Source organism: Tripterygium wilfordii, chromosome 5 (assembly GCF_013401445.1).
Source record: "Tripterygium wilfordii isolate XIE 37 chromosome 5, ASM1340144v1, whole genome shotgun sequence".
In the NCBI taxonomy this organism is placed as follows: domain Eukaryota; kingdom Viridiplantae; phylum Streptophyta; class Magnoliopsida; order Celastrales; family Celastraceae; genus Tripterygium; species Tripterygium wilfordii.
Window position 1 is genome coordinate 10,853,284 of NC_052236.1, and position 27,302 is coordinate 10,880,585.

At 36.0% G+C, this 27,302-nt stretch overlaps 4 protein-coding genes across 4 annotated transcripts; 2 read left to right on the forward strand and 2 right to left on the reverse strand.

The window, feature by feature from the left end:
- The first annotated feature begins 2,285 nt into the window (after positions 1 to 2,285).
- On the forward strand, positions 2,286 to 3,319 carry LOC119998141 (NDR1/HIN1-like protein 1). The gene has a single exon (XM_038845371.1). It carries the CDS (start codon positions 2,353 to 2,355, stop codon positions 2,980 to 2,982), a length of 630 nt encoding a protein of 209 aa, XP_038701299.1. The 5' UTR covers positions 2,286 to 2,352; the 3' UTR covers positions 2,983 to 3,319.
- Positions 3,320 to 5,406: 2,087 nt separating this feature from the next.
- Positions 5,407 to 6,515, reverse strand: LOC119998142. Its single transcript, XM_038845372.1, has one exon. It carries the CDS (start codon positions 6,257 to 6,259, stop codon positions 5,741 to 5,743), a length of 519 nt encoding a protein of 172 aa, XP_038701300.1. The 5' UTR covers positions 6,260 to 6,515; the 3' UTR covers positions 5,407 to 5,740.
- Positions 6,516 to 11,841: 5,326 nt separating this feature from the next.
- LOC119998999 (protein SMAX1-LIKE 3-like) lies at positions 11,842 to 16,059 on the reverse strand. Its single transcript, XM_038846488.1, has 3 exons — positions 14,582 to 16,059; positions 14,099 to 14,330; positions 11,842 to 13,057 (listed from the first exon to the last, which is right to left on the reverse strand). Exons 1-3 carry the CDS (start codon positions 15,670 to 15,672, stop codon positions 11,972 to 11,974), a joined length of 2,409 nt encoding a protein of 802 aa, XP_038702416.1. The 5' UTR covers positions 15,673 to 16,059; the 3' UTR covers positions 11,842 to 11,971.
- Positions 16,060 to 22,809: 6,750 nt separating this feature from the next.
- LOC119998947 (cytokinin riboside 5'-monophosphate phosphoribohydrolase LOG7-like) lies at positions 22,810 to 25,491 on the forward strand. Its single transcript, XM_038846427.1, has 7 exons — positions 22,810 to 22,929; positions 23,818 to 23,915; positions 24,468 to 24,498; positions 24,627 to 24,726; positions 24,860 to 24,930; positions 25,094 to 25,237; positions 25,336 to 25,491. Exons 1-7 carry the CDS (start codon positions 22,810 to 22,812, stop codon positions 25,390 to 25,392), a joined length of 621 nt encoding a protein of 206 aa, XP_038702355.1. The 3' UTR covers positions 25,393 to 25,491.
- The last annotated feature ends 1,811 nt before the right edge of the window (positions 25,492 to 27,302 follow it).

Here is a 27,302-nt window from a genome sequence, read left to right on the forward strand (position 1 = left end):
AGCTTATGTTTTTGAATTATATCATGATGATGATGTCGTAAATATGACTGATTTTACTAGATGAATAAGTTAGTCATAGTAGTTCCTTCCTAGCGATCAGATGTCTTCCTTTTTACACAGAGAATGGACATAGGCTACGGTAGAATCCCAAGAGTATATTAGGGGGACCTCTTCGGCGCTCATGTCAACATAGAACTTTGCTAGGGAAGACTGCTCGGTATTCAGAGCTCTCCTTCTTAGAACAAGCAATTGAAAATGCATGAGTCGGAATATTTACCTGACATTTGAGGTCCAATTTTCTATTATTTGAAGTGTTCTATTTGTAGTAAGAGTAACACTCTCTCTATTTGGTTCTCATGAGGATTTTTCAAATGATGAATTTTATTTGAATTCTTTTCCAAAAGGAGAATTGGACTCTGTTTAGAGTCTCCTATGTGAACACGAATCCATTAGTGGGTTGAATGGCCATCTCGGCTAGTGCCAAGGCACCTTTTCAGCTAGGGTCGAGGTGGCTCCTAATGCTTTTTTTTGGTCCTTTAAGTGCCATGTGTCAGTACCTTATTGGTAGGATTATTTTTTATCATATCAAATGTTGTTTTTGCAAATTTTTAATGAAAATATAGCATAAATGAAATGTTTAGTGGCTTGTTTACTTCCATTGTGTGAAAATAGTGGATCAAATCCTTAATGGGTAATGCTTTGTTTTGATGGGACAAAACGTCGGTGAAAGTGAGTTGAGCAAACACACCAAGTATAGTAGAGTCAATCACATGGGCATAGCATACTTTGAAATTTCGAAGCAAACATTGTTTGACTACTCTTTGAACAAGCTAGAGGGTACCCGATTTAGAGGCTATTCAATGAAATTGTCGAGAAAGGACTTAAGGGTGGGTAGAGAGTCATGAACAAATTAATTGAGATCTATGTGTTTGGAAAGTTTGCAAGCTTTTCCTCAAGTGCATGTACTTTTAATTTTAGGAATCTTATTTAGTGATCTATATTTTAAAGTAACCCCACATGATTATATAATAATGATACTTATTACTTAAGTATGATGATAGCAAAACACCCTCAAGAACATTATGATAATGACACGTGGTGGGAGATGTGAGGGGTGACTAGTGAGAATATAATTAATGTTCAGATAAACGATTTCAAACCCTATGTTCTTAGTTGCAACTTATGATAGATTGAGAGAGAGCGCTCCGTTCACTAATCACTTCCACATTGATATCTTACTAGTTTACGCATCGGAGATATTCCCTCGAACATATTCTCGAACCTCTTTTTACTCACATGTTTTATTTTATAAGATATCCTCAACAAAATCGAGGACATCATCTGTCATCAGTGCTATCTCCTGATATGACACAAATACCGAGGATAGTTTTCGTCATAATTAATCAGAGTGACAAAGTCCATCTTAATTCAATATTGATGCCTTGCATTCTGGCTGCAAACACATGATCATATACATATAATAATATAATGCATCTTCTATATGTATATTTTGGAACCCCAAGAAAAACAGTCGGTGGATGAGTTGGTACTTGGTAGCTTCTCAGTTCAGGAATCATAGATAGGATAGTTGTGGGCCCCAGTCCAGTATCTCGAAGAAACGTGTCCTTGTGATTTTTCTCGTCCAAATCCAATCATCATCCAATGGGTGGTAAACGCTCTTCAAAAAAACAAATTCACTCTAATTATTATTATTATAACGAACTCAAAACAGTGATCCCACTTATCATGATTAGGGGCTCTCAAATTACAATATAAAGGCTATAGTTTTGTCACATAATCACATATAAAAAATAATTTTACACTTGTCTCTATATTTGTTTCTCTCCCTCATTCAAAAACCTTTCTCACAAGTTTATAAATATAAATTCAAATCCTCACCATTGAATAAAACCTTATGTGGCAAAACTACAGTCTTTAAATTAGAATTTGAGACTCTCAAATTTTTTAAGAATTTGAGAGCCACCAAATCCACTTATCATATCATAAATTCCTCCAATTATATTATTATTATAATATATAGGACTCAAAACAGTGACTTATTTGTCATTTCACTCATCTAAAACATTAAAAATTCATTATTTTACACTCTTATGTGAGATATATGTTGTTTAATATAAGAGAAATAAATTGAAGGCTCGAACTCGAAATATTTATGAAATATCACACACATTAATATTATTTGAATTACTCGTGGTTGTCCCTTACGTAAAATTGATGCGAATATGATAATTCACCCACTATATAAACTCACTATAGCGCGTTGGACGCAGGGCACGGTTCCACTAAAGCACAGCCCTTTCCTCTCAACCTTTTCTGTTCCTGCAATTCACTATGTCGGAAAAAGACTGTGGCAGCCACGGCAAGAAGCGCCGATTAATCTACAAACGAATTTGCGCCGGAATCCTAATCTTCATCTTCCTGGTTCTCCTCACAATCCTCATCGTTTGGGCAGTTCTCCAGCCCAAAAAGCCCAGATTCATCATCCAAGACGCCACCGTTTACGCCTTCAATGTTTCCACTCCCAATTTCATTACCTCCAATATCCAAATCACCATATCCTCTCGTAATCCGAACGACGAAATCGGAATCTACTATGACTGGATGGACATATATGCTTCTTACCGGAACCAGCAAATCTCTCTCCGCACTGCCATACCACCGACGTACGAGGGCCACAAGGAGACCAACGTGTGGTCGCCTTTCGTTTACGGTACTGCCGTGCCAGTAGCTCCCTACAACTTCGTCGCACTGAATCAGGACGAGTCCACAGGGTCTGTCACTCTGGTCATCAAGATTGATGGACGGATAAGATTCAAAGTTGGATCGTTTACAACTGGGAAATATCGTCTCCACGTGAAGTGTCCAGCGTTTATTCCGCTCGGGAGCCGGAGTTCGGGGGTCGTTGTCAGTGAGAACGCCGTTAAGTATCAGCTGGTCACCAGTTGCAGAGTCAGTGTTTGACGTCTGATGGAGCAGAGCAGTATGGAAGGAGATGGACTGACGGTGTTATGTATGTGCCACGTTCTTTTCTCTTATTCTAACGCCGTTAGTTTTATTTATTTTTCTTTTGTTTTAAGTGTCTAAAAATGTTGTGTTTTATAGGTACAAGATGATAAATATTAAAGTGGTTAAATTGTATATTTTGTTACAATAATATATAAATAAAAAATTGAGAACCACGAGTAGCTCAGATGATACTCATATGTGTGGTATCTCATAGAAATCTCGAGTTCGAATCTCCCTCATCCCTTCCCCTGTGATAAAAAAAATCATATGAGACTTATAGCATTCAAATTACGATTCTGATGTAAGTTGTAATAATTTTATAGCATATTTAGAAATAAAATTAGAAATTGATAATTTATTTCCAATATATATAAATAGTGTCAATTGGAAGTTGCTATGTCGTAATCAATCATAAAAAAAGTTATTTGAGTGAAATCATATAGATTCAAAAGATTTTGAGTTCGATTTTAATTGTGAACAATATCCTTATGGTAACAAGTAGGGTTTTGGCTCAATTTACTCTATCGTTAAGTGAGAAATTTCTATACGCGTGAACGAGTTAGGGAACAATATCCTTGTGGTAACAAGTAGGGTTTTAGCTCAACTTACTCTATCATTAAGTGAGAAATTTCTATGCGCGTGAGTGAGCTTGACGACTCAGTTTAGGTCCAAATCGAAAGGTCAATAGACAATCTTGTATGATGTCGTTTTCGATTATCAAAAAACAAAGTGTTTGATGTATTTTACTCCATTTTTCCCCCTTATTTTCAGTCTGGCTGATTCCAATATCATCAAAACAGATACATACATATGAGTGGTGGTCCTTTCACTCACACCCATCATCGACTCCGCCTACAAATTAATAATGGCGTGGGACATTTCTCCCATTGCTCCTTATCTTGCTTTAGTTTAATCACAATTATAAATCCACCCATCCCACACCATGCATGCTTGATAAACAATGTTAACATCAATTGTCCCACATTGGTTGGCACAAAGCCAACCAAGTGATTTATATGGACAAAGTTCACCCTTACATGTTAATTAGGTATTTTCTCAAGTTTAGGTGAGTTGGACCGTGGTTTGGAAGGAACAAACCCGTGAGACTAATCTGATGTATCCACAGGAACCAGAACCTTAAAGTGGATAATATAGTTAGCATGTATGGAGTGAGGATTTGTGATAAACAAGTGACGAAATCAATTTTACTATATATTTGGACCCAATACCAATATGGTGCTAAAAGAGTGGCTAATCGTGGTCAAATCCATCATATACATAGTGATGATTGCAATACGTAGCCATGCATATGCATTATTCTACTCCAAAAACGTAACGTTAATATAATTTGGGTTTGGGTAGGGGAATGAAGTGACAGACTGGGCTTGATGTGAAAATAGGCTCATAGTTGTAAAGAGACCCCAAACATGATAGGTCTACATGGGCCGAATTGAACAAATAATTGCGGTCAACTCTAGTTACACCCCAGCCTTTTCGATTTACACCTCGATTTACATTGACTTAGGTTTGACCTTCTGTTTTTAACAGCATTGGATCCTTACACCCCACTCCTTCAACCAAAGATAAACAATGGTGAGTTTATTAAGGTCGTGGACTTGCGGTGGTATGAAAGGGGATGCCAACTTGCAAAGCCCAGTTAGAATATTGGGCTTTTTTTGTGTTGACTATTGAGAATTGGTTGCTTTCTTCTCTCGGATGTTTGGCTTCGTCAAATGCGCGATTTAGGTGAGGATCTCTTATTCATCTCAATGGCATAAGTGTAAATAACCTACCATTTTTTGACGTCCAAACTATCACTTTCCATGTTTTTTAAGTTGGACAAATCTTCTTTACACCGTTCACATCAACTTTTTTTGGACAGATTCTCTAAATTTACAGTAATATCACCATGCATCAGATACTCTAAACATCGTTTAAATAATTTAAATATTCATTTTTACAAATTATTTTTATTTATTTAAACTCAATTAATTTTACAACTATCATAACATAAAATCTTACCATCTTTGAATAATAAATCAATTAAGATTAATATTTTGATAAAACTAAATTTATCGTATAAATAATTATAATAATGAATTTATTCAATATTCAATATTTTGACTTTTACTTTTACCCAAAAAAATCCATGGACGTAAGATCTCTCCTCCTCCAATGGAAGTTTTTATGGGATGGCTTCTGAATTCTCTCACTCTCAATCATAGGTAATAGATTAGGGTGTATTTAGCAAGACCCCTCTCAAAACATTGTGCCAACTGCTAGCTAGGAATTTACTGTCACCTTTACTTTACAGCCTATTCTTGTGTGGCCCACTATTCAATGTTCACCTACCAACACACAACATTTACAGTTTACCGCTTTCCCAAAAGAGATGCACAATTGATTTATCAGATTCTAGACCAAAAGTAAACGGTCACGATCCTGCCAGATCACAGACACCTTAATATTTACTGCCCCTTAGTCATACGTGACACTATCAGAACGGTGGTTACACCTCTAGTAAAAAGCAAAAATAGTTAACCGTCAAATCCATTTAAACTGAATTGAATGCGTAAATAAACCAAAAAACCAACCGTTACACCGCCGAGTAATCACCGCCGGCAGCCTTTTGTCGCCTGTTCTGAACTGCGGTCCAGCCATAAACGACACCACTTCGTTAACTCTCTCCTCCTCTTCAACACCCTTTCGCCTGCTAAATGTCTAAAACTACATTTTCTCGAGGAGGAGAAGGTGATGGCGTATAATAGGGAGGAGAGGCACAGGGTGTTGAAAACGGCGTCGAATCGTCAACGTCAGTAGGAACAACTACAACCACATGATCATCCAAACGAACACGTGCCTCCCTTACTTCATTCTCTTCAGACCAACGGTTATGATCAGCTTCATCCTCCTCCCTCTCCTCCTCCTTGATGGTGAATAGAATCCTAGACGGTCCGTAGATCTTCTCCCACCTCGCCAGCTCATCATCACCTGACTCCGACTGTTGCGGAACAGCTTCGGGATCGACACGTGTCTGGCTCTTCCAGCAGAAAAGGTAGAGCAGCTCTTTGGACGGCGAGTACAACTGCTCATCGGGATACTCTACAGCACTGCTACGTCGCCGTAAACTTCGCCGTCGCCAGAGGACGTAGAATAGATCGATTATTAATGCTATCAGACAAACTGCGAAGACTACTGTGAGTGAGATCCCAAGCTTGGTCAGACCCTTCATGGCTACTTCTTAGCTCTGTAGATGAGACTCGTGTGTGATGAAGTTTTTATCAAAAAGATGGGTTACCGGTGGATGACCGGAGAAGAAGGTGAAGGGAACGGTTAAGGTGCGTAGAGAGCAGTCGATGTCGCAGGTTTCGGGTGGGAAGCATGGATAGAGTGCGAGAGAGAAAAAGAACGAAAATGATTAAGATCTCAGGCTGAATCGTGAGGTTCGACAGTACAATATATTTAAAATACTGTTTAAGCATTCGAACCGTCTAAACTGTCGGGATACCATCAAACATAAATATACAGTGAATCGTTTAAACCTATAAAAATCGACAGATATTTTTTAAGTATGAAAATGACAAATTGGCATGTAAAATATCGATTAAACCTTTATTTAAACGCCGCTTACACCTTAAAATATCTCTAAAATGACTCATGAATGATGTAGATTGTAGATGACAATGAAATTTTATTTTTTAATTATGTAAAATTATATACTGGTTATATATTATATATTATATATTTTATTACTACATTATATACTTATGTATTATATAGTTATATACTATATATCTAATATATATTAATTTATTTTGTATTGAAACCAACAGCTCAACTCTTCTCGTATCAGTTGAATCTTAAAAATCTTGAACCTTCAATCTACACAATTTGATATACAGTACGATTTTAAAAACTATGGTATGTATCCATATATCGCAGTTTTTGCATTAAATGTACAAAATTCAAGTGAAGTCGTAAGCTCTCCATATTCCACGTGATGCATATGAAATCCTATACGTATAATTCGGATACGAGTTGTGAATTACGGGGATTTCCCGTCATAATTGGAAAAAAAGAGAAGGTGTTTGTTGTTGGAAAATGTGGGTGGGAGAAAACAAGGATAATTCAAGAGTGGCTGCCGTGGACATGCTTTTTATAATTTGAATTGGTTAGGCGGATGAAAAGTTGGTATATCTGCTTGGACTATCGTAGTCTGTTGGCGCAATACTTGTTTTCCTTTCATTTTCTCACTAACCAACTTCCAACTTCCAACTTCCAAGGATATTCATATTAGCTATGCACTTTTCATTTGATATTTTTCATAATTAAAAAAAAAAAGAAAAAGTATGATCTTGAAATGGACTGTACACCCCATTGAATAAGTGGACTGGACTTTTATTAGTACATGGTTTTTTACCTATTCTGGTCAAGTATGCTCAAGCGAGGTCCAATTCAGTTGTTCATGGGCTTTACTAATGGACTGGACTTGTTAATATCATTTTCATTGAACGGGCCCATTGTCACAGTAGTAAGTCAGTGGGCCCCGATGGACTTTACAATTGCAATCCCTCAGTGGGGTTATGGGCCAGATTCGGCCAAATGAATTTATTTGCAGCCCAACTATTGGACCCAAATCATTTTGCCGGTGCCAAGTGTCGTGAGAGCCATAAGAGCAAAACAACAATGATAGGGATGTCAGCTATCGTCCTAGTTATCTTACCTCTTGAATCAATAGATAGGATAATTGAGATCTCAACTGTTGGAATCTTTATCATTTTTTAAAGCAAAATGATTGGCACGTAAGACTAAAACCAAGTCTCTCGAAACAAGTAGTAATGGTTTAAGAAAACGACCCAACAGTCATGAAAAGAAGTGTTATGAGTTGAAATCCCACATCGGTTGAGCATTGCCCAACCAAGTGGTTAATAAGATCAAAGCCCATCTCCTATATACAACAAAGTTTTTTCCTAACTCAAGTGAGTTGGGCTTTAACCCATGACCTTGGCCTTTAATTGTCGGGTTATGTAGGAACAAAGTCGTGCAAGCCCGATGTATCATCAGGAATCAGACAATCAAAAAACAAACAAACATGCATGGTGTGGGTTGATATTCTCGTGTGCTGCCACCTCCTCTTGTCTTTTTTGACCAAGTCTTCAAACCAAGAAGATAAAAAGATACACACACTAAACCCTAAAACGAAATAAAATGGTGGAAGAACCAACACCTCTCTCATCTCACTTTTCTCTCTTTCTCATGAAATTTTCAGCCACAGAAGCACATGAAGTACTACTACTAGTCTATTGCTCACTCACTCATTCACCTTGGATCCCTCATTAATTATCACTTTCAACTGATAAAATCCATAAAAAGTGGACATAACCCAATGCCCTGAAGAAAGGAAGGAAAAAAAAAAGGGATGATCATACAATTATAATGACTAGGAGAGTATCTAATTTATTGTATATGCATGTTTGTGACCACTTTGAGATCCTAGATCAGATTTCCCTTGCTTTCATGCAAAAATAAAGAGAGAAATTAAAAAGTGAGAATTTAACTTGGAAGACTCAAAAAAAAGATAAGAAATTTAAGATGCAATGAGCTCATGCAAAAGACCCATATATCTCTGATCTTTTCTTAAAGTTCGCAAAAGGGCAAGCTTTAAGGTGTGTGGAAACTTTGTCTCCATCCTTAGCTTGTCTTTTTGTTGGATGCCTTCTTTTTTGGTGGATATTAATTGGAAAGAAGACCTCTCCTGATCTAGGAATGAGAGGGACTCTAATTTCTGATCCAATTCTCTCTCAAAAATCATATTAAATCATGATTTTTTTGTGTGAAAATGACACATTAGAGTTAGGAGTTAGAAATTAGTGTTTAGGGTTTAGAGCTTAATTTTTAGTGTTTAGGGTTTATGATTTAGGGTTTAGGGTTTAGAATTTAATATTTTTTCTCCAAAATCTATTATATTATAACATTATGAACACCAAAATACTCAATCACATATTTTAATTCATGATTTAATATAGTTTTGGGGGAGAATTGAAGCCCCACCTATCCGCTTGATCTATGCCTCTTCCAAAAGGAAACTAAAACAAACGAAAAAATAGAAGAAAAATTAGGTTTAACAAAGAGGGTTGTGAGTTCAATTTCTCATTTATCTCACATTAATTAATCAAGTATAAATGAGAATATTCAAAGGGTCAAATAGATGTTAACATACCTAGACTAAGCTAACCCTAAATCTCAATCCTCTTGTTTATGGACATATTTGACCAATAGAAACTTTAGTCACGAAATATATCATGCATGCAATAATAATTAGTAATGCATATTTGGCATACATATCACTAGCATTATATATCTCATTCATCTTCATGTCAAACTCCTAACCAAGCGATGTAGTTTATACAAAAAGTCTCAAGCATCTCTCATACAACAAGGCTTTTCCTAAGCTTAAGTATCATAGGCAACAATACAGAAAAATAAAGTCTTGCGAGCCCGATATATCCACATTGAATAGGTAAATCCAAAATGAACAACATTGTTAATGTGAGTGGACTGAGATTTCTGATAAATCACTTTATCCTCTTAGGGTGGCAAAAAAGTGATTTCGAGTCGGACAACAACATTTGTTTACAAAATATTTATATGTCTGTACCCTAAGCCAAATTAAATTTCGGACATACTTAATTGGTCAAACCCATAGTGGTTTAAACCGGACAAAACATGTAATTTATGTTCAAACTTGGTTTAATCCAGGTGGGACAAATTCGATTACCCAGGTCGGACAGAGTTTTGTCACCCCTACTCTTACTATCCTACGTAGAAAACTATCATTATATTTTAAAAAGATTGCATATATAAAGATATTTAACCTCCATCGTTATGTGATGAGGACATTAGTTACATAAAATCCGCATCTTGAGAAAGAGATATATATATATAATTAAAACTTAAAAAAAAAGTTTCTTAGGATGACATGATGGTGTTTGGAAAAAGGTTTCTAAAGCGAAGGAAACAAATGGGGCACTTGAAGATGACTAGTTAAGGAAAAGAAGTAAAGCTCATTGGTTCCAATTAACAAAGCAAAGAAGCTTGTTGCCTTAATGAGTATGTCTATAGCGAATATCCCATGAAAGCTTATGGGTCAAGTTTATTAGGACAATATGCTCGAGGACTTCAATACATCCGACAAGGGCTCCATTAAAAGCTTCAATTTTGATGGCCCACCCATGGAATATATATGGAATTTCAGAACATCTAAAAACAAAGTTATTCTCCATGCATCATTGAAAAGAGACACACATAGAGACCTCATTTGTGTCTAAAAAGGTTTCATGGAGCTTGGTATATGATAGTTATTAGGGTTTCTATTTGGTTATTTCTCTTCTTTTTTTCTCTTTGAATAATTGTATCAATGTAGTGTGTCATGGGCCTCAATATCATCATCTTCGGCCTATTGAAATCCTAGGGTTTTTAATTAGTTTCCGAAAATATCGTTGGATCAACGCTTTTTCATTGCTATTAATGTAGGGAAAATTTTAGGTCAATACCTTTAAAGACGTTGTTTTTAGTTGGTTCACATGTGAGAATTAGAAACACTGCATGAATTTTGAAAACCACCCGATCATTCCAAAGCCAAAAGCAGCCACAAATTCCCAACTTAAGCTTATGGGTTTTGTTTTTAAGCTTTAAAAGCTGTGAAGATAATAATCTTTTTCTGATTCTAAAGTAACAACGTCTTTAAGGTTTTAAACAAAAGTAGATGCTTAATTATCTCTATATTTTTTCTTCTCTAATCGATCCTTTATTGTTTTTTTTTTCACTTTGTACTTTAATTTATTTAATATTTATTCTAGTTTTAATTTGAACCCTCTTGCACATATCGAAACTTTCCCTGCTTTTCCAAGATGCGAATGTTGGGAGATTACAAAAATCAAACAAAGAAAAGTTTTTCTTTTTAATAGCAATTTGAACTTTAAAGCTAGCCATGAAAAGTAGTGCTCTTTTGATTATAATTTGTTAGGAGAGATTTTGGTTGCTTTTCCCTTCTAAGGAGAAAAAAAGAAGTTATTTGTCCCTTCTAAATTAGCGATGCTCAATCAACTCCGTAGCTAATTTTAGTGATAGAATTATTTTTTTCATAAAGTTTCGTCGCTCAACCATTGACAAGAATTCGTGTCACAATCTGTGACGAAAAATTCCGTCGCAAAATGATATCGATCTTTAATCAATTTTGGGTTGCAAAATATGTAGCCCTTCTTTCTTCTCTTTCTATTTCAAGCCATGTCCTTTTAACTACGCATGTGCTTGCAGTTGATCCAAAACCCGAATAAAGGTGGGGAGTTGCGGTAAATCGACACTCCGTTTAAACTTTGACAAAACTATGAACATGCGTCGAAATGAGAAATTCATCAAACAAACCAGCATAAATATATATTGGGGTTTTACATTTGCAAAGCTTCCTTGTGCCTAATTATGTAAGCTTTATTAATTGTGGATTGGTAATTATGATTTGTGTAGACAAAATGTATCACAATGGCCTATAGTAATCACTTTCATCAAGTGATTATGACATATTGCACATTTGCACTCTTTATATTACTTAATTGTATACACATCTGAGTGAAATTGATAAAAGTAAATAAAAATAAAAATTTAATTTTTCTTTCTACACAATTTCAAAGACACCAATGTTATAGCATTAAGTAAATATTGAAAATCTAATAATTGGAAATATAACTATATTTTGGACTAACGTTAGCATATATATATTCAATATTTTTCAAAGAAGGATTGGTGCGGATGGCAGGGAGGCCTATATTTCTTTTCTTTGTATCTGACGAGAACTTCTTAGGAACGAAGCTTAAATGCTTAATAGAGAAATCAGAACCAAGTCAAGATGACATGGATCAACCATCGTACTAAAATTTTCTCCTGATCATCATGAAGGCATTTTGAAAACAAACCGTCTATCAACAGAATCAAGAAGCCCAATATCATCCACTGATTGATCCTCCACACTATCATCTTCAATTGAAACATTCAAATCAAGTGTTGAGACACAATGACTACTTGTTTCCTCCAATGTGGAGCCTTCTTTGATTGTAGAAAAGCAAGCCCTTGATCTTGAAATCAAACTTTCACAGCTCAAGATGATGATAGCATCACTAAGACCAACTTCAATTCCACTCACATTACTCACTCTTCCTCTCTCAATTGCTCTCTTGAATCCAATTAAAGAACAATAATCAGCTTGCTCCATATCTTCAAGTAAGAAAACCCTATGAGGATTGCTTGACACTGCCTCTACGAACCTTTCAATGTAACTAGAACTTTGTTCGTCTCTCGATCTTTTGTAATTATTTGTACAATCTTGTTGATGATGATGATGACGATGATGAGTTGAGTATGCTCTTGTGGATGAGAAACTGCTCAACGAAATCGAAACAAAGTTGTCGGTCCGGGAGGAGCCGGAGAAAATAACCCTAGCAAATTCCTTAGCTATCTTCTCCTTAGCTTCCACATCATTGCCTTGAAACAACAACCAAGTAGTCTCTCTTTTGTCTTTTCTTTTTCCCATACCGGACCGGCATTGTAAGATCGTGCTCGCGATGTCTTGAACTGTGTCTTTGTTTGATGGCAGCTTTCTCTCTAATGCATTGCATAGGGTTGTTAGGTTTTCTGAATTGTACTCGTTGAAGTTTCGGACATACTGATCAATTTCCATGACTTCACTTGAAGAAGCTGAGTTTTGGGTGGAATTGGGATTTGATGTTGATGGTGGAATGTAAATTCTCAAACTGGGGTCAGTGGGGTTGTAGTCTCTCCTCCATGGCATCTTGGGCTCGACCACTGAAAAGGGGTAGTGGGTTTGGTGCACATTAGGGCCATGTTGATCGTAGGAGAAACCATAAGTGGAGGGTGAAGGTGAAAGAGAAGATAATGTGAAGGCTTTCTCTGATGAACAAGGTTTCGAACTGCAAATTGAATTCCACTTTTTGCAAAGATCTTTGATCGATAAACAATCCTGTTACATATGCATAAAAAAAAATGATTCAGCTTAGCCAGCTGATCACCGGACAATTGACTGTAAACTCAAGACCACATGCAAGACCCCACAATCCCCATGGATCAATTGATACTTGAGTCGAGGCCCAGTGTAGTAAGATAATGCATGGTGACATTTGCACACATTGGGTTAAGTAATGTCTCATCTTACAAATTGCGATAATGGAAACACCTATGAGATTTGAACTCAGGATCGACTTCCTACTTACACTATGATGCGTTTGGTATGAGGGTAAGAATTTGGGGATATAATTTGTTACCCATGTAAATGTTACAAGGGTAATAATAATTATGGAGAATAATTGTTACCATTGTTTGGTAAAGAACGGTAAAATTTACCCAAGCGTTCATTACTCTTGTTTGTTACGGCTATACGTTACTGGTGTAATACTATTACCCTTGTTTGTTATTATTGTAATGAACCAAACTAGAAAAAAAGTAAGATGATGTTTTTTTTTTATTGTTACGATTATCATGTATCAAAATTTAAAAAATATAGATACATATGCATATATATATACACACACAGGCAGACACATATTATATATATATATATATAAGTTTCTAGTGTGAAATTCTTCTCTTTGGAGCTTATTTTCAATTACCATGTGTGAGGAGTTTTTTGGGGATTTAATTAAGGGGGTAATAGGTTAGAGTAAAACTTCCTATTACTTTTAATTACCCAATTCCCCCCACCAGTAAACTTTATGTATAAAAAATAAGCTCAATTACTAAAATTTATTACAGGAGTAAAAATTATACTAACATAACAAACACAAGTAAACTTAAAATTTAATTACCCTTGTAACCATTACACCCCATTACCCTTCTACCAAACGCACCTTAAGAGTTATCACAATTAAGTTCATAATTTCAGTCAATGACTCTTTGTTTCAGCTTTCCTATCACCTACTTCCACTATATAGGATTACTATATGGATTTGTTTGACCGCATATTATTATTGAAACTTTGAATGTGGTGAAACTAAATCAAACTAACCTTATCCATGCTGTTAGGTCTTTGATTCTCATTCTTGTATTGTTGAAGCCATGCAGGAAGGGTTGAACTTGTGGAGCAACTGATAGAATCAGTGTTGCCGCTATGTAAGCTTTTGGCTTCATCCTTAAACTTGGCGGAACATTCAGCACAGCAAGTGAGCTCCTCACCTTCAAGTAGCATCCAATCGTGCCCATTTTCAGCTTTGTTGTTCTTTGACTGGCTTCCTAGATCACTGTGAGAAAAAGAAAATATAAAGATGAAGTTAGCATTGAAATGCTCAGATACGGACGCCTGTAATACGACCGTCCGTTTTTTTCTTACATCAGACGTGTTTAACTTTTGACTTACGTGTTGGCCCTTAGTCAAAAAGTGAAACGTGTATATATATATATATAACTCCAAAAGAGTTGAAAAGGAGAGAATAGGGCATGAAATAAAGCTACATAATAATGTCCAACTTTACTAAGCAAATGCTGTGTATACCTGTCAGTAGTAGTGGTGATGAGACTCAAGCACAAGCTGTTTGCAGGAATTGTTAGAGGATGAAGACCCCAAACACTCTCTACTGAAGGATAACTTGTCTTACATCTCATGTAGGTTTGAAAACTTCCAATCCCTAAAATCGAAAACCTTCCACTCTCACAAACTAATAATCTCCCAATCTCCCTAATCATATGCTCCACTTGTTCTCTACTTCTCTGCTCAATAATCCACTTAAGATCTCCCAAATACAACACAAATCCTCTACTACTATCACTACTACTACTCTTAATCTCTTTGAGCTTTTGTTCAATAACATTGAGATGCCCTAAAGAGGAGAGTGAAAGGGTTATTAACTTCACATCTCTCAAACCCTCTGGAACATCTCCTTCGTCAAACTTGTCCATAACTCCTTTGACAACACCTTCTATTGTACTAACACACTCACCTACAATAACAGTACTACTACCTTTTCTCCTTCTATTCACCAAATTCTCTATCACAATCCTCACATCTTCATCCCTAATTGGATCGAAAACCGTCGGTTTTCCATGGTCTAAAACATTACTCCTGTCATCCTTCTTACAAGCTTGGTCAACATTGCTTTTCACTTGAGCACTATTGAAACCAGCCTCTCTCATCACTCTACTCACACTTGGGTCATCAAGAACTGATATTATAAGCTGTTCTAACCCTATCTTCACAGCTAAGAGTGGTTTTTGTTGTTGATTCTCAATCGAACCACCACGCCTTTGATGATGAGCTTGAGCACGCTTAAAGGCCGCGACCAGAGCGTTGGAGATGGAAGGGAAGTGTTGATGATGAGAGTGAGTACCCAACATAGGGCCGCCAGGCAGACGATTCAGCTCGACGTTGAAACAAAGCTCTAGGGCTTTGCATTGGAGGGGGTGTGAGTGGGACTGCAAGCAAGCCGTGCGTAGTAAACCGGTAGATGCAGTGAGCATGGTGTTAGCTACATGGAGTGGTGTTACTTGGGCATGGCGGCGCCGTCTAGCGAGTGCCACCGCTTGTTTTACTACGCTTGCTGCCTCCGCAGTGAGTGCTTGTTGCACTGCACAACCTTCTGCTCTCATTCTTTGCCTTCAAAAATGAATGAAGAGTGGGATCAAGGGAGATGGAGTGGAGTGTCAGATCAAGGTCTGGTCATGGAGAGGGAGAGGGAGAGATAAGAGAGGAGGTGGGCAATGCTTTTCTTGTAGGTGAGGATAAAAAAAGAAGGAGAAAAATTGGAGTCCAAAGTAGATTTTGTAGTGGAAACTGGAAAGTGGAATGCATGTGGTGACAAAGCAGGGAGGACTGGAGCAGTGCTAGTACTACTGCTCCACCAGTATCAAAGGCAATTCAGCTTTGCTAGCTATTAAATTTTGATACTAACTAAAGGAGTCTCACAGATACCAGTCTTTTTGTCCCAACTATCCAAAATACTGAGATGAACACAAATGATTTCATATGAATCAATATCACAGTCCCCTCGTTCCGCAATCACTTTTTCTTAACGTACATGAAACCTCAGCTGGCCTTTATTATAAATATTTGATTCATCTTAAAAATTCCTTCACTTATTCAGAACTGGAATTGGCTGAGATGAATCTTTCCAGCAATATAAGATTTCCTTTACTTAGCATTCGTTAGTTAGTTTTACAAGAGAGTAGACAAGTGAAAGCTTTCGAACCCAACGATTGAACAATCACAAATAACCAACTCTTATTAGGTGTTACCCAAAAAAGAAAAACCCTCCTATTTGATCCGTTCTCATAGCCCTAGGCATGTATCTGTTAGTGACCATTTTTTTATTCCCTCTTTTATGTGCTCTTTTAGAAATTATTTGATCCTGACACACCATGTCATATGCTGATATGGCGTACCAAAACTAATCAATTCATGAGTTGTTAGTGACAATGCACAGGTAGTTGAGAATGGAGATAGGTAATTTATAATTCAAAATTTGAAAATACACTAACAACATATGAATTGATACTGTTTCAGTTTTGATAGGCCATATCAACATATGACGTGTGCGTCACGACCACTGAATAATTACTCATGCTCCTGAAGGATGATATGGTACGCGTCATTGAACATTTGGAGAGGTACCTCAGAATTGCTGATTAAAGGAACTCTTATCTTTCCAAAAAGAAAGCGTTTCTTTCAACTAACATAATTGTTGATTATATATAATATATCACTTAAAGAATTAAGATTATACACAAATGTGTACGTATCTACTAAAGTGTGATCATCAAGCATTAATTAATTAAGAAAATTAACCCTGCAAGGTGCATATCCATCTCTTGTTTTGCATAAGATATGGAAGATAATTAGTTAAAGGGTTTGTGTATTTAGAATCCTTAATTCTTCTTTGTTCTAGTTTTATGTTGGTTTGGCCCATTTTAGGGTTCTTTTTTCTTTTCCCTTTTCATAGCAACTGGACCCATTTTAGGGTTCTGGTCTTATATATATGCCTTTGCATTGAAAGGAGAGCTAGCAATAACATTCCTTTCAAAAGGAAAAGGAATGCCAGAAAAAAAGGAATGTTTGAATGAAGGAGAGGAATGTAGAGTTCCTTAGAACACACCCTAACCCTTCTTCTCTCCAACCAAAGCAATTCATAACTGTGTGCTTCTAAATCTGTGTCTGGACACCAAAAGATGTGTCTCAAAGTGAAAGCAAGTGATCATATAGGTTCTAGCTCTCTTCTTTCACCATCACACACCCTTTAATTCTACATGAGAGTTGTTGAAATTCTCATTCCAAACACACTAACAACATTGTCATCTTGAGATTTACCAATTCATTGTGGATACATCGAATTCGCAAGATTTTATTCTTCATTGACCGTCTCCATTAATGGTACTTGGGCTAAGAAAATGTGTTGTTAATATGAGAGGGTCTGAATCTTGATTATAAGCCACTCGGTTGGGTTATGCCATATCGATGTGAGATTATAGTCTTGACATAATTACATAATATACATTAATTCAAATCCTCACAAAATATGCATTTTTTTTTGTTGTTTCTTTTAATCAAAGTAAAGCACTCTCTCATAAAGCAATATGAAAACTAAAATATGGCATTATCTACTCAAAAGGGTCGGTCACTTTTATGCTTTTAGGGTTTGAAATTAGCATCTTTAACCTATATGTGGCCATGTGGAAGAAAGCAATATGAGTTGAGAGAAAAAGATTGATTAATTAACTCCTCTAGACTAAAGTTTACATACATAAAAAGTTGCTCTAATTTTGGGATGACAGCCTTGTTTATTAATGTAAAGGTGCAATGGAATTTCGTACCACAATACTTTCACCCAAAAGTTCACATTATTTTAGTGATATAAAGAGGTGTTTATGACAGTTTCGGTCTATTTTTTTTAACATAAGTTTAATCGATTAAGTGGTTGGTTTTTTCGATTCAATTCTTAATGGAGAAATGATGCCCAATCAATTCGGTTACGACAGATTTTTTAACACCCCCCACAATAATTATCTAATGCATGTAGTAGTGCAAATACCCTATTGTTCCTCAAGTCCCTCCTCCATACCTCCCATGAGGCCATGACATTGACAATGGAAACATAGGCGTCAGGACAAGATAGAAGGACCTGGATGGCCTTTTAGGCTTCAAAGAAAAGCCCAAGTCGATTGCTTAAGAAACCAAAGACAAATCAACTGTTGGGGTTGGGCCATCTAAGCCGGGGCATGGGCTTGAAAACCTCACTCAGTTAATTTAACAAATAAAAGCAAGAACCAATATCCAATCTCATTGAACCAAGTTCAAAAGAAAAATAAATAAATAATTTCATTTGGTAGAATGGGGGTTTGTGAGCCTAAGAATAAAAAAGGAAAGGGTGGGCTCTAGTATTTTATTTGATCAAGAATCATTGTTTTTGTGTTTTTTTTATTTGTTTGTTTAGTCTACTCAGGTATATCTTGGTGTAATATGGTATAGTCCCGTATTATTCAGTGTTCGTAAACCCTACGCTGCTTTCGTGGTGTTAGGTTTAATCTTTGCCCTCATAGAAGATCATGTCAGGTCCAAACATAAATATTTCATCCAGTTTAAGACTGAATTTGAGTCTAAAAACATAAATCTTATCCGATTTATTTGTCTGGATTCCAACCCGAATTAGATTGTTATCTCATTTACTTGTTTGGATTTAAATTAATATAGATTTGATGTTGGAGAAATGTGGTAATAATGGTGATAATTGCAACAAAACTGGTGCTTCAAGGCGCGTAGTCGCTTTCCTTAAGACAGTATTTGCCCCCACCAAATGGTTGCACTAGGTTACAGCAAATCCGCCTCCAGGATACAATGAAGCTTGGTCTATGGACCACCTTCTTCTTGATGCAATGGCCGTAGAAAGTCATAGTACTTTGAGAATAATCAAGAGAAAGAAAGATACTTGTCTTTCTATTTCCGCAGCAACAGAAAAACAATAGAAAACTTTATGAAGAGAAAATGGGAGAAAGTTGAATGAAAAATTGGATTCTCAAATGGTTAGAGAATAACTCTATTTATAGAGTTTGTGGTAACTCTTCACATAGGACATGCCTTTACAATGAATTATCATATCCTTACATCGAATGATCATGTCTTTACAATGGTGACTCTTCTTTTAAGACACCATAAAATGACATATCTTTACAATATGAAGAGTTGCCTCCAAACCAAATAAAAACATGTCTTTTAAAATGAAAGTGTATGTTAAAAAATCATGTCTTTTCAAAACAAAAATCAAAATAATTTTGAAAAATCTCTAACAATCCCCCACCATTTTTCAAAATAAGAAATTATGATTCTTTTTCTCTTTTGTCAGACTTAGTGCATAAATGAAAGGTGTCTTACGACTTGAACCAATCACTTAGTGACATGTATCAAAGTCAACCAAGATGCCTAGAGGATAATGCCTTGATCTAGTAATCTTATACGATTGACCGGATACATTTCACACACTAGTATTTTCTTACTCATACTCAAAAAACCGACACGTGGATTGGCCTTGTGCCTATATCCTGGGTTCATGAGCGCTCTAGAGTTAAGCCCTTAACTCATAGAAGGCGGCAACCTTCTACACTCATATAGGTAAACTTACACGGCAAAGCCAAGAATGCACCTGAAGCTATAGCATTTGATCAATCAAGTACGTCTTAAATCCAATTCAGATTAAATTCTAAATATATAAATATTTCATAAATCCAATTAGGATTAGGGTTGAAACATAGAAAATTTCATGAACACAAATCGTTGTCCAACTCAAAACGGATTGGATTCGATTTTTTTTGACACTCCTAAAAACACCATCAAGATCATATATGGAGCTACCAAGATATTGAAGATCACAATAACTCAATAAAAAGTGAGGCTAATGATGAGAACTGACTGACTGATATAAACGTACTAGACTTGTGACATCAATATTTAAACTGACAGAGACCCTCCTTTTATTAATTTTCTTTTATTGATCTTGATTTTGTCCAACGACCACACCCCGGCTCTTTTGCCGGCGGCTGGTCGCACGTGCGTCAATCTTGCAACGCGGCGACTTCCGAGGTCATTGTCGGCAAATAAAGACTGGCCGTTCCAGTAGCTGTAAAAAGTTTTTCAAGTTTGGTCTGTGCACGCACGAGGTGGGGGATCGCGTCGTGTTACACGGGGATCTAGTCAAGCCGTCGTCTACTGTGTAAATGCTTTTTGCATATGTCAAATGCATCGATTTTTACTTTTGAATATATTGCGTTTGGATAAAAACAAAATATTTGGTCGAGTTCGAAGTTGAAGCTATAGGTAAACCCGTAATGAAGTGTTCGCAATCGGTTTCGATCCATTTTTTTTCCCTTCAATTTTTTGATATAAATTTAATTGATCGGTCTATTAATTTTTTGATCGATCAACACTAATTTATATTTTACAATAATTTAACATAATTTTTTTTATAGCCCTAGTTGCTTCCACCCTGACACAACACACTCTCCGTCTTACATCGGACACAATTCGTTTTCCAATTTCACCATTAATTTTATTATATATTCTATAAAAATATATTCATCAAAATTTAATTGATATCAATAATAAAAAATATTCAATTTTATCATCATCTCGCTATACAAGTCAAATACTTTTTGTTTCTATAACTCATCTCATCTCACCACAATTTCAAAATTCGTATCATCTCATGGCGTCGCAAAAAATCAAAACACAACACACTTCCAAATAACCCGGCCTTGTGTTCATCAAGGAAAACATGCTTATTTACTTTAAGAGATTAACTACCACTTGACATGAACATCAGATATAAAGTACATCAGTTTAACATGATAGTCTAACACGTTTATTATTATTTTTGGATAAATAGTTCAACACGTTTTGCAATATGATTTTCTGTTGAAACTTGTTACAATGCCTGCGTTAGTAGGGGTGGCAAAATGTTGTTCGATTCGAATGATTGAATTTGTGAGATCATAATTAAATCAAGTATGAACATAAATTATATGTCTGAAATTTGAGTTGAAGCACAAGATTTTTGTCCAATTTAAAGTTCGGATATGGGTCCAAACATATAAAATTTTGTTCGATTTATTTGTTCGGACCCTAATCTAGATTAGATTATTGTCCGGATTTAAATCAATAAGAGTTTATTTATCTTAAAAAGAAATGTGAGTTTGATCAATTAAATACATTTGAAATTCAATCCTAATTAGAATCCGAATATATAAATATTTCGTAAGTATGTGTTATTGTCCGACTCGAACTCATTTTTGGTCACCACTACTCGTTAACATCAGATTTGTAATCTTTTTTTTAAAAAAAAAAATTATTTTTTGGTTTAACTGGCATGAATCGACTCAATCGATCATCGATCAGAAATAAATAATGCACACAATTCAAGCAAAAGTGTAATGATTGCTAAAACTGTCAGTTGAATAACAGATGAGAAGAAGACCATTCCCCAATAAGACGGATAAACGTTTCCCTATGCGTAGGCTTCCTTTCTCATTCTCTTCTCATGTCAGTACCTCGACAAGGACCCAAATCCAACCAATCCAACAACTATACTATACTTGCCATACATACATACATACATACATACATATATATATAAATACTACTTAATATAAATTCGTGAAAGTAGACGAGTATATTTAGTTGACAAAGCAATTTAGTGATGGTCTAATTGATGAATCTCTATAGTATTGAATCGTATGAACCTAGGAATTTTGGTGATTCTATAATCGTGTGGTCATGTATTGAATTTTGACTCAATTTTTTATGTCGTCATGTGAAAAATTTATGTGTATACGGGTCTGACGGTTCGAACTTAAACTTGTATAGAATATTTAAAGAATAAATTTGTATGTTGTGCTTCATCTTTAAAAAAAGTACTCAGTTCACCAACACATTACACATTTGTGAAGTGTTTTATCAACGTAGTTATTTAAGCAGTACATAAATTACTTAAGAATTTATTTATTTATATCTATATATTTATCTTAACCTCGAAAATCCATTTCCATAGTTGCTTTAAGGGGGATGCATATATGTATGTGATATTTATAGAGTTATTATTGGTGAAATTGGGGATAATATCAATGAAATAGATGTAGTAGATATGAAGATTCAAGGCACGTTACAATGTCACTTTCCTTAATTAGCCCTTACAAATTTAACAATACAATGAGTTATCGAATAATTTCCTTTAGAATATAACAAATCTCCCTTTCACTTGCGTTTATCTTGTTGAAATTGAAACTTTAAAAACTTGAAAGAATAAGAATACGAATACGAATCAAAATTTTGATGTTTATATGGAGCATCAAAATTTCGTGATACCTTTGAAGAAAAGTGTAGAGAAAAAGACTAAATGCTTGAGAGAGATTAGAATTCTATCGATTCTATCATGTCATGTTGTACGTCTTTCATTGGCAAATAACCAATGCTGCATCCTTTATTTATTCGACAGAGTCACAACTTGGCAATTACCATAATATTGTACAGGTCAAATGGAACATAAGCCAAGTCCGAAATATACAGGGATTAAAAGCCCATCTCACATTGGGCAAAGTACATATAGAGAGACTTTATCTTATATATATATAAACGAATACTCACTTTGTTCTCATTTTCTACCCTCCAAGACTTGTCGTTCAAAAGTGCACCCCAGTATTTCGGCTTTTAGGAGATAGAGAGAGAGAGACGAGGAGGAGGAGGAGGAGATGGAAGAGACGGAATTAACATCATCATCCAGATTCAAAAGGATTTGTGTTTTCTGTGGCAGCCAATCTGGGAGGAAGTCTTCTTATCAAGACGCCGCCGTTCAGTTGGGCAAAGAACTTGTATGTATATATACCATTACTTGTTTTCAAGCCTCTTATCTTATTATTCAATTTATTTTCTATTTTTTTTGGATTTTTGAAGCAAAAAAGAGTATGTTTTGCAAGGAAAAAAAAACCCAATCTAACCCATTTTGTGTTTTGATCATGGCCCATGGGTGTATTAATGGCACAACCCCTTCTCTTCTTTTTTCTCTGCTTAGTTTCTGGGTTTTAGTGAAATAATATTAATTTTATTTTCTCATAATTTTCCCCTAAGAAAGTAATAAATAAAATTTTTTTTTTCCTATGTACATTATTGTTTTTTAATAATCGAAAATGATATCATATATATTTCTTTTTGAATATCTGATATAAGTCTAAAATCGTGCCGTCCGTGAGTTTTGCTCAAAGAATTTTTTTGATGCCATACATTATTGTGTTTTCCTTAGACTTGATGGGGATTTGGTGGTGGTGATGGATCTTTAATTTGTCTTTGATAGGGAGAAGGTTTAGGGTTTATGTTTGGCATGAATGATTGCTAGCTGTAACCTGCATGTCAGTTGAGCAGCATTCTTGCATGATCTTTCAATTCTCTTACTTAAATTTCTTTTTTATGTTAAATCAAAATTACTTTTGAGTTTTTAATTTCATCAGGAACCAAACGTGCTAACATGGTATAATGACTCATTCAAGCCTGTTATTATAACCTTTGCACACTACCCACAATGACCAAAACAATCTAGCTCCATGGTTTTTGTTTATTGGGTTCCATGAAAAAAAATATTGATTAGGGTTTTTATTACCATCTGTCACCCCCAAGTGAATTATCAATTATGTTGTGCTACTATTATGATGGGGTTTTTTTTTTCTTCTGACATTGGGTTAATTGGTTTTGGTTTATCGATGAAGGTGGAGAGAAGGATTGATTTGGTCTATGGAGGTGGAAGCGTGGGATTGATGGGTCTTGTTTCTCAGGCAGTTCATGATGGTGGGCGCCATGTTCTAGGGTTTGCTCTCTCTCTTCTAAGTTCTAACATCTAATTTAATATGTTTCAATGTCTAGTCACAACACTGTCTTTGTGAATTGTAATCATCATCTCCCTTGGTACTTTTGAAATGGGGGTTTGTATAATCTTTATGTCTTTCAAGCATCCCAATTTTCCATGTTGTGATTCAGACAGACATCACATCATGGGATCAAATGCTGGCCCTGGTAGACAAGTAATGTATGTTGTGCTACTTTGAACCAACAACGTTTTCATTTGTAATCTTATAAGTGCTAGTAATGAAGCCCTTTTGGACAGTTTTGATCATTTGGGTTTGGTCATTGTAATGTCAGTACACACACTGCAACTTGTTTTTACATAAAAGTTGCCTAAAAAGGTTTTACAAAAAGTATGGAAACTTTTAGTCCATAGCTTTTGCCATACAAAAAGTATGGAAGCTTTTGTGTTTCCACTCAGAGATCAATGTTTTTTTTTAATCTCCAAACACATTGTGATATAGTTGTTTAATTCTAAAGCAAGACTTGATTTGTGGTTTTGGGATTGTCTTTGCAGAGTTATTCCAAGAACCCTCATGCCAATAGAGGTAACTTGATGCCGGACCAATCAAATTTTTTGTTAGAGTGATCATTTCATAAGCTATATATATAACTCTATAGATTTATGTATAAGTAGATATGAAAACATGTGATGTGAGAGATTTTACTTTTGCAGCTAACTGGTGAGACAGTTGGAGAAGTTAAAACTGTATCTAACATGCACCAACGGAAAGCCGAGATGGCTAGGAAAGCTGATGCCTTCATTGCCTTACCTGGTATACACACACACACACACACACACACACACACACATATAGATATAGATATACTTGATTGGATTACAAATTAATGTGGTTGTTGTGATTAAGTAGTAGTCACATGTGATTAAATATGATTATATATTTTCAGGTGGGTATGGCACTCTGGAGGAACTCTTGGAAGTCATAACATGGGCTCAGCTTGGAATCCATCACAAACCTGTAAGATATATATACTTGTCTTCATCATCCATTTGCTTTCTATTTCTTCTTATGATGTGTTAATGATGTTTGGAGTTAATGGGTTAGAGCATAACAGGCTGTAATGCTCGTAACGGGCTTACGTAGAACTCCCCTTAATCTTGTTTAAATAATGTGATGGTAGGTGGGTCTGTTGAATGTAGAGGGATACTACAATTCTCTGCTGTCTTTCATTGACAAGGCCGTGGACGAAGGCTTTATATCGCCTGCTGCACGTCGCATCATCGTGTCTGCGCCAACGCCCAAACAATTGGTCAGACAACTTGAGGTCAGCTCATCCTACTCTCTTTTATATTATCATCCAACAGTGGCTGGATCCATTACTCAATCCAATGTCTTTTGTGTTTTTTTGTTTTGGTGTTGCAGGAATATGTTCCAGAGTATGATGAAGTAACTTCAAAGCTTTTGTGGGAGAACCAGTAGAGATTTGCCCTGTGTATAAATGCTTCTCTTTTGGGCTATATATATATATATATATATATATATATATGGTCTTACACAGTTCCCCAACGCAGGAACTTTTGGGTTTTTCTTTTTTATATAATTATTTTGGAAGAAACGGTAGAACCAGAAGAATACAAAAGGGGGAACAACTACTGGATAAAAATTAGGGCGAGTTTCCCTTTCTTTTTGTGTAACTGAACGATTCAATGGAAGCTCTTTTGTCGTGTTTATATTAACCAAACATCATACAAACGAGTTGTCTGTTCATACTGGTATCGAGATTTAATTTGTAATAATGTCTCAATGAATCATTGAATGTCGGGACTGGAATAGGTAAAAAATAAAAATAAAAGGGCATAGAATGAGGGCCGTTGCTGAGGTAGCCATTTCGGTGATTGAGAAAAACAACCAAACCTCGCACTTACACACTGGGCTTGTTTGGGAATGCTGTGAGGTGCTGTGAGGTGTGGTGTGGTGCTGTGAGTTATAAAACTGTGGTGCTGTGAGGTGAGTTGGAACGCAAAAAGCTGTTTGGCGCATCACTTTTAAAACTGCGGTGCGGTGCGGTGTGGTGCTGTGAGGTGCGTTTGACGTATCTAAATTACGGTTATATTAGATGACTAATAATATTAATATAAAATAACTTAATGTTTATATTGTACATTAATCAAAAATAAAATAATTTACCTAATTTGATTACGTAGGACAATTCAACATACATTGTAAGCGTTTGGGAGTGCTGTGAGGTGTGGTGAGGTGCTGTGAGGTAAAAAGTTGTGGTGCTGTGAGATGAGTTGAAACGCCAAAGCTGTTTGGCGTGTCACAAAAAACTGTGGTGCTGTGAGGTGTGTTGCAACTGAACGCAGTGCAAACGCACTGCCAAACACCCACACTGTGTCCGTTTGGAGGCTCACTGACCGGCGGTTGGCAAGCACAACCTCTTCGCAAAAGTGAACTTTGGTGTTTGTCATACCAGCACGGCGAGGCGGCAACGCTGCTTTTGGCTGTTCGCAATGTCACAGTCATAGCTGAGTCTATCTACAATCTAGTGAATTTGTCGGAATGTGTTTTTTTTTTTTTTTAAATTCAAACAAAAGCTAAAGCCCATTAAGCAGCAAGGGCCCATTAACAGGCCTGAAAGAGGTTTGAAGAAATGGGCTGAGTAGGTGCAAATAATCGATCCAACTTCCTATCAGGCTATCAGCATACTTTGAGATGCGAAACATTTGTGGGCTGGGCTGCAGCCCAACTTTATTCTCCATTTTTATTGAATAAATTTTCGCATTTTGATTCTGTCTTCTGTAAACAGTGTCTCAAGATATGGAGGACTTAGACATCTTTGTTAATCACCAAGAAGAAACGGTTAGGTTGCACATCCTTGTCCAAACATGGTTAGGGCTAATGAATATGTGAAGAAATTGATGGTGGTGGTTCAACTGGATACAAATCGTCAACAAAGAGAAACTTAATCTATCCACCTTAAGATCTCTGATTTTTGTGGAACCATAGCTGAATTCTAATAGAAATTTAGGATACCCAAATTATCTCTCCCGATGAGATGTTGACACACGTCACCTCGTTGATTAAAGGGGAAGTAATTGAACAATATGACCGATCAATAGACATTTCGAACAACCGAGATGCCATCTTGGCAAGACTCCTTCTAAGGGTCAAATATTCACTATCTCGATAACCATATGACCAAAACACTTCGGGATATTGAGGAGCACTCACAGTCAAATATGGAAGAAACCAAGAGGGTATCCACCTCTAGAAATCTCCCTCATAATCGTGGGAGATAAGTTATTCTCAGATCATATAAGGAGACAACTCAAAAGGCTATTGTCTATCGAATTGACTTGATCGTCGAAGCGTCTTCCTATGAGGAC

Excerpts from the sequence above, each read along its gene's own strand:
- LOC119998141 (XM_038845371.1), top strand. The coding sequence starts at position 2,353 with ATGTCGGAAAAAGACTGTGGCAGCCACGGCAAGAAGCGCCGATTAATC.
- LOC119998142 (XM_038845372.1), bottom strand. The coding sequence starts at position 6,259 with ATGAAGGGTCTGACCAAGCTTGGGATCTCACTCACAGTAGTCTTCGCA.
- LOC119998999 (XM_038846488.1), bottom strand. The coding sequence starts at position 15,672 with ATGAGAGCAGAAGGTTGTGCAGTGCAACAAGCACTCACTGCGGAGGCA. Across the intron at positions 14,331-14,581 it reads ATCACCACTACTACTGACAG|TGATCTAGGAAGCCAGTCAA; the intron begins GTATACACAGCA and ends TTTTTCTCACAG. Across the intron at positions 13,058-14,098 it reads GACCTAACAGCATGGATAAG|GATTGTTTATCGATCAAAGA; the intron begins GTTAGTTTGATT and ends CATATGTAACAG.
- LOC119998947 (XM_038846427.1), top strand. The coding sequence starts at position 22,810 with ATGGAAGAGACGGAATTAACATCATCATCCAGATTCAAAAGGATTTGT. Across the intron at positions 22,930-23,817 it reads TTCAGTTGGGCAAAGAACTT|GTGGAGAGAAGGATTGATTT; the intron begins GTATGTATATAT and ends TTATCGATGAAG. Across the intron at positions 24,727-24,859 it reads TGCCTTCATTGCCTTACCTG|GTGGGTATGGCACTCTGGAG; the intron begins GTATACACACAC and ends ATATATTTTCAG.